Source organism: Fukomys damarensis, unplaced genomic scaffold, assembly GCF_012274545.1.
Source record: "Fukomys damarensis isolate Sample0158 unplaced genomic scaffold, DMR_v1.0_HiC HiC_scaffold_15, whole genome shotgun sequence".
NCBI classification, from domain to species: Eukaryota; Metazoa; Chordata; class Mammalia; order Rodentia; family Bathyergidae; genus Fukomys; species Fukomys damarensis.
In genome coordinates, this window is record NW_022900927.1 from 19,566,829 (window position 1) to 19,572,511 (window position 5,683).

The 5,683-nt window shown below is 53.3% G+C and overlaps 1 protein-coding gene across 1 annotated transcript in view; it reads right to left on the reverse strand.

The window, feature by feature from the left end:
• Positions 1-658: 658 nt before the first annotated feature.
• Positions 659-5,683, reverse strand: part of Sp7 (Sp7 transcription factor) — an 8,587-nt gene continuing 3,562 nt past the window's right edge. Inside the window, exon 3 of the mRNA XM_010609310.2 lies at positions 659-3,463. Coding sequence (XP_010607612.1) covers positions 2,198-3,463 — 1,266 coding nt within the window. The 3' untranslated portion in view covers positions 659-2,197. The remainder of the gene's footprint in view (positions 3,464-5,683) is intronic.

A 5,683-nucleotide genomic window follows, 5' to 3' on the forward strand; every position in this document is an offset into this window, starting at 1 on the left:
TCCTGCGCCCCTCGGAACCCGCGGGGCGGACCGACCGTCGGAGCAAGCACAGCACCCGGAGTCAGGCTCTGGGCCGCTCCCTGTGCGCGCCCTCAGCCTAGCGGGGGGATCCCTGTGGGGCACAGGCCGCACAAAGCCTTATTGTGGCCTGGCGATGGCCGCCACAGAGTGGCTTTTGTTCCTCCCCTTACCCGATGGCTGTCACGCTGATTGCAGGCTCAAGCCATGGGGAGGGTGACGTGCCAGGCAGGGTCTGCCCGCTGGGAGCCGCATCTTCCTGGGGCTGGGGTCGCACACTAGCGCACTCAGCCATTGCGTTGCCCCGGCGTGGGCCGGCCAAGGTTGGTGGTGGTATAGTGAGAAAGGGCTCTGGCAGCAACCACTCTGCCTTCCGGCCTCTGTGGACCAGACTGGACAGTTCAAAACTCGTCTCCAATGGAGAGCATAGGCAACGAACTAGGTTTCCTGCGAACCTGAAGTGCAAAAGTGCTTAATAGAATTTCACCCATAGGGAGCCCCATTTTGCTAAGGAAAAAATCTTGTGGCCCACCTTCTACCCTACATCGTCTCCATTTCTCACCAGAACACAATTTCAAATCGAACTTTTCTTTATTAAATTAAAAATTAAAAAAAAAAAGACCACGAGGGGATGATTCCTTCCCCTCCACAATGTTACCCTCGCCCCAAGCTCCAGAGGCTTTGCCTTTTAACTTGGGGCCCTGAGGGAGCATAGGATAGAAAAGGAGGATCCAAAAATCTCAGGAAAAGCATTCAAAGGCACCAAGCGGCTTTAAAAGTCATTGGAGGTGGAATTGAAAGTCCCAGGTTGCGGGGGGCGGGCTGTGGGTTCACCCCCAAATCTGTTTGGGGAGCTCCGTCCTCCTAGCTCTGTAAATAATTTTCTCATGGCTTCTAGGCACCAGGCCTAATACAGTGCCTCACACAGAGTAGGCACCCAATAAATACTTGATTTATTTGATTCTGATCCCAGAGAAAGTCTTTCCCTACCCAATCTTCAGGAAGGTAACCTCCAAACCAATGTCCTACTGTTAGATGGGCTTCCCCAAAGAGCCTGTTTAATATGGCAGCTGCAAGCTCTCTGTAACCATGGCAACAGGGCATTAGCCTGATGAGGTCATGATGTCTGAGGCAAGCAGTGGAAGGACCTGCTCTGGGGTCAAGGGAGCTGGGGTACATTCCAGTCCTCCCCTCCATAGAACTTGAGGTTTCACAGCTTCTGGATGGGACTGGGGATATTAGGGATCACCTCATTGAGAGATACCTACATCCAGTCTCTTACAGAGATCTAGCTAACCAACCCAATTTGTAAAAACTCCACTGAAAACGAAACCCCACTAACTGAAACCCTGATGATAGAAATTCTGTTAAGAAGATCTCTGCTATCACTTTGTCTACAGAGATGCATTTGGCTAGAATTTCCTTAGCAGAAATGGATCCCCTTCCCTCCCTGGCTCACTCTACCTGACCCGTCATCATAACTTAGATAAATAGAATTATTATTATTACTATTCATTACTCCTGGTACATAGGGGTTAAATATACAAACCTGGGAGCAGCCTCCCTGTGGGTTCACCCCACCTTTGGGATCAGATCCCCACTGGTCTACCCCCCTCTTGGCACCTTGCTCTCAGCCAGGTCACTAACCCCAATCCCCCTAACTCTGGTCCCTAATGAAGAGGCCACCAGGGGGCAATAAATAATCATTATCATCACTGTTTGTGAAAGGGGAAAAAAGCTCTGGAGAATGGAGAGCAGAGGAGTAAAAAGTTGTGAAGATGAACCTGGAAGCTGAGGGGAGCACTAAATGAGCTTGGAAACCAAAAAGGATGTCAAAATTAGTGAGAGAGAGAAAAACAGTGCTGGAAATCCAAGTGGAAGAAAGGTGATTTGGTATGGCAAGACCCAGGACAGAAGCTATGAGCAGGGGCCAGGGAAGGCCTTAGGAGGCCAGAGGTCAGGAATCAGACACGGTGAGGCCTGAGGTGAGTTAGGCCCAAAAAGCATGGAGGAAGTGAGTTGAAGAGGCATGCAAGGAGTCACCAGGCCAGAATGGCCAGAGGACAGGGAGAGAGAGCCCTAAAGGACGGCACACATGGAAAGGGAGTGAGGGCAAGCAATGGCCCACAGAGCCAGAGAGGCTGACAAGAGGCCCCTGGCTGGAGACTCTGCTCCCAGCTCAGATCTCCAGGAGGTTACTCTGCTCAGGGCTGCCCCCAGGGGCTTTCTCTGGGGGTGCTGGAGAGGCCGAAGGTCGAGGTGTCTGACTGGCTTCCTCTTCCCCCACACTGCGGCCCTCCCCCAGATCCTTGGGGCCGCTGGCTGGGGGTCCTGGGCCTGGCTCTCCGTGGGTACGCTGGTGTTTGCTCAGGTGGTCGCTTCTGGTAAAGCGTTTGGAGCAGAGCAAGCAGGTGAACTTCTTCTCCCGGGTGTGAGTGCGCACATGCCGCTCCAGCTCGTCAGAACGGGTGAACCTCTTTCCGCAGAAGAGCCAGTTGCAGACGAAGGGCCTCTCCCCGGTGTGCCAGCGCAAGTGGGCTTTCAGATGTGAGGCCTTGCCATACACCTTGCCACAGCCAGGAATGTGGCAGCTGTGAATAGGCTTCTTCCGCAGCCCAGCTGCTGCCGCCCCCAGGCGCTCCAGCTCCTGGCAGTTGGGGCAGTCACAGGAGGAACGCCCTGCCCCACTGCCCCCATAGCCACCACTGCCCCCTGTTCCTGCACCTCGGGGGGTTTTGGCTCCACCACTCCCCTCCAGCTGCCCACTATTGCCAACTGCCTTGGGCTTATAGACATCTTGGGCCAGGACGTGTTGGGGCCCTGGTTGCAGGAGATGGGGTGCTGGGTAGGGAGCCGGATTAAGGGGGGCAAAGTCAGTTGGGTAGGTAGGCAGCTGGGGGTTCAGTGGAGGCTGAGCAGGGCCTGTTGGCAGTGTCCCTTGCAGCCCATCACCCTGGCCCTGCCCACCACCTAGCCAGTTGCCCCCAGGGTGCATATCCCACCAAGGACTAGGAGTGTTGCCTGGGCCTGGTGAGATGCCTGCATGGATGCCCGCTTTGTACCAAGAGCCGTAGGGGTGTGCCATATCCAAAGAGGTGTAGACACTGGGCAGGCAGTCAGAAGAGCTGTGGCCCTTGGGCACTAGTAGCCCAGGGTCCTGGGTGCTTGTGGGCCCAGGGAAAGAGTGGGAAAAGGGCGGATAGTCATTGGCATAGCCAGAAGTGGGTGCTGGAGGACTGCCTGCAGGTGAGAGGAGCCCATTGGTGCTTGAAAAGGGGGCTGGGTAGGCATCCCCCATGGTTTTAGGAGCTGAAAGATCAGAGTATGGCTTCTTTGTGCCTGTTTTGCTCAGTGTTGTTGAGTCCCGCAGCGGGCTGGAACCACCAAACTTGCTGCACGCTGCTGTCAGCATGGCCAAGGGACTGGAGCCATAGTGAGCTTCCTCCTATGGAAAGAAGCAAGCACTGCTTAGGGGGAGGAAAGAAGGGGGAAAAAGAAGGACAAAACTCTAGGACAGACCTAGAGACATGGGAAACAGCAGAGGGATCAGGGAAGAACTGAAAGGACAGAGAATCAGAGGGAAGTGATCTGTGTCAGTGAGGCCTGCCATCAGGGCAGAGCTAACATAGGGTCTTGGAAACAGCAGAAGCCCAAGACTGCAGCCCAATTCCCCAACTCAGCAGCCAGGAAGCCGAGCCCACTGTGGAGTTCCTGGGGATATTCAAGGGACTTTCAGGGACAGGAGACTCTTTAAATGGCTAAGAGAAGAGCTGGGACAGAAGCAGTGCCAGAGGGAGAGGACAATTAAGGTCTTGACCCCAGGGAATGAGTTTGGAGAAAACAGAAGCCAGTGTCAGGGACTCAGAGGGGAAAAATGCAACTCAAAGACAAAGAGAAACCTGGGGTCAGGTGTGGGGGTGCATGTTGTAATCCCAGCACTCTGGGAGGCTGAGGCAGGAGGATTGCAAGTTTGAGCCCAGCCTGAGCAACTTAGTAAGACCTTTTCTCAAAATAAAAAATGAAAAAAAGGGTGGGGATGTGGCTCAGCATGAAGGCCCTGGTTTCAATCTCCAATACTGGGGGCTGAGGGGTGAGATAAAAACAGCATGGGGAGAACAAGAAATAGGGGATTTTATCTGCCCCCATTCCAGATTTTCTTGGCTTCACCGCATATTCCACTTCCTGTCTCTGCTTCAGCTCCTGACTAAAGCAGTGGCGTGGTCTCCCTCAGGTCCAGTCTGCATGTCTCTGGTAAGGAATCTCTTGGCAGAGACTCTGCAACTGGGGAGCAAACGGAAGCAATGGCAGAGACACTGGGACATTGAGAGGGAACAGGGCTTCTGCCAAGCCAGGACTGTGGCTGAGGCAAGAATGTCTTTCAAGCGGGCAGTGGGCACCTCCTGCTGTTTGGTACCAACTGGTACCCCTTGGGCAGATGGAAGAGCCCAAGCCCTCAGATCCCTCCAAGGCATGAAATTAGGGTGGCTAAGATACCCACTCTCAGCCGCACCTCTTCGTGGCTCAGTGGCCCCAAACATGTAGACATGTAACTTGTCTCTCTTCACACTTCAAGGGCAATAAGTAAAGGAAAACAGGCATGTGAGGAAGGGGAAACTTTAGAAATGAAAAGGTATCTCCTTAATGCCCACCATGCTGCTGCTACCAGGCAGAACCACCCTCAAGACCACCACCCCTCAGGAGCTCCTGACATCCTTCCCTCAGTCAGGCCTAGGACCTCCCAGGAGATACCCTCTAGCATCTGTTACTGAGAATAATGGCATGGATGCCTTGTGGAGCTGTCTCTGTGTAGTTGCCTGATTGGGGGCCTCAAAAGTCAAGTGGCTAATGTCTTCCTAGTAAAGCTAAGAAGAGAACCCAAGAATTCAGGGTTCTCAGACCCACCCAGCAGCTCCTAGCATGTGGTATGTATGTGCGATGCCAACCCTAGAAGTCAGTCTAGGGTGTTAAGGTTGCCCAGAAGAGCACATGCAATCATGACTGCTGCTCCCCTGCCTAGTTAGCTCCCTTTCTGAGGTCCTGTTGACCTAAATTTGAGCCAATGAAAGCTTTTTCCTCAGGGTTTCCCAGTCAGGATTTCCTGTGATCCTCTGAGCAGAAGGTGAACTAAGGCAGGATAGCTAGTGGGCACAAGTCAAAGCATAGCTGGGGGAGGGGTAGGAACACAGAGTTCAAATGAGACAGGAAGAGACTCAGACACATGGGATGGAAAGAACTCTGTGCTAGGTGAGGAACTGTCATAAAAGTTCTATGGGGACAGGGAAAGGGTGACTAGCAAAGAGGAAATGTGCATTAAAAGGCAAAATGGACAAGGACCCCAAAAAGCAGAAAGTTGGGCTGGGGCTTTAGCTCAGTGGTGCCGCTGCTTGCCTTGCAAGTGCAAGGTCCCAGGTTCAACCCCCCAACTACTGAAAAAAAAAAAAAAGCAGAAGGTTAAAAATACAAAAGGGAAAGTGAGAGAGGAAAACAAAGGAGAGTGGTGGAAGGAGCTGGGCTAGGAAAGCTAAGGAAAACAGCTAAAAGACGGGAAAGAAAGACAGGGGAAGAGAAAGAAGGCGGGCTTTCCACCTAAGAGAAAAGCCACCATGGCACTGGGCCCCAGAAAGCCCCCAGACCAGGCCACCCCTCCCTCCTTCCCCCTGACCAC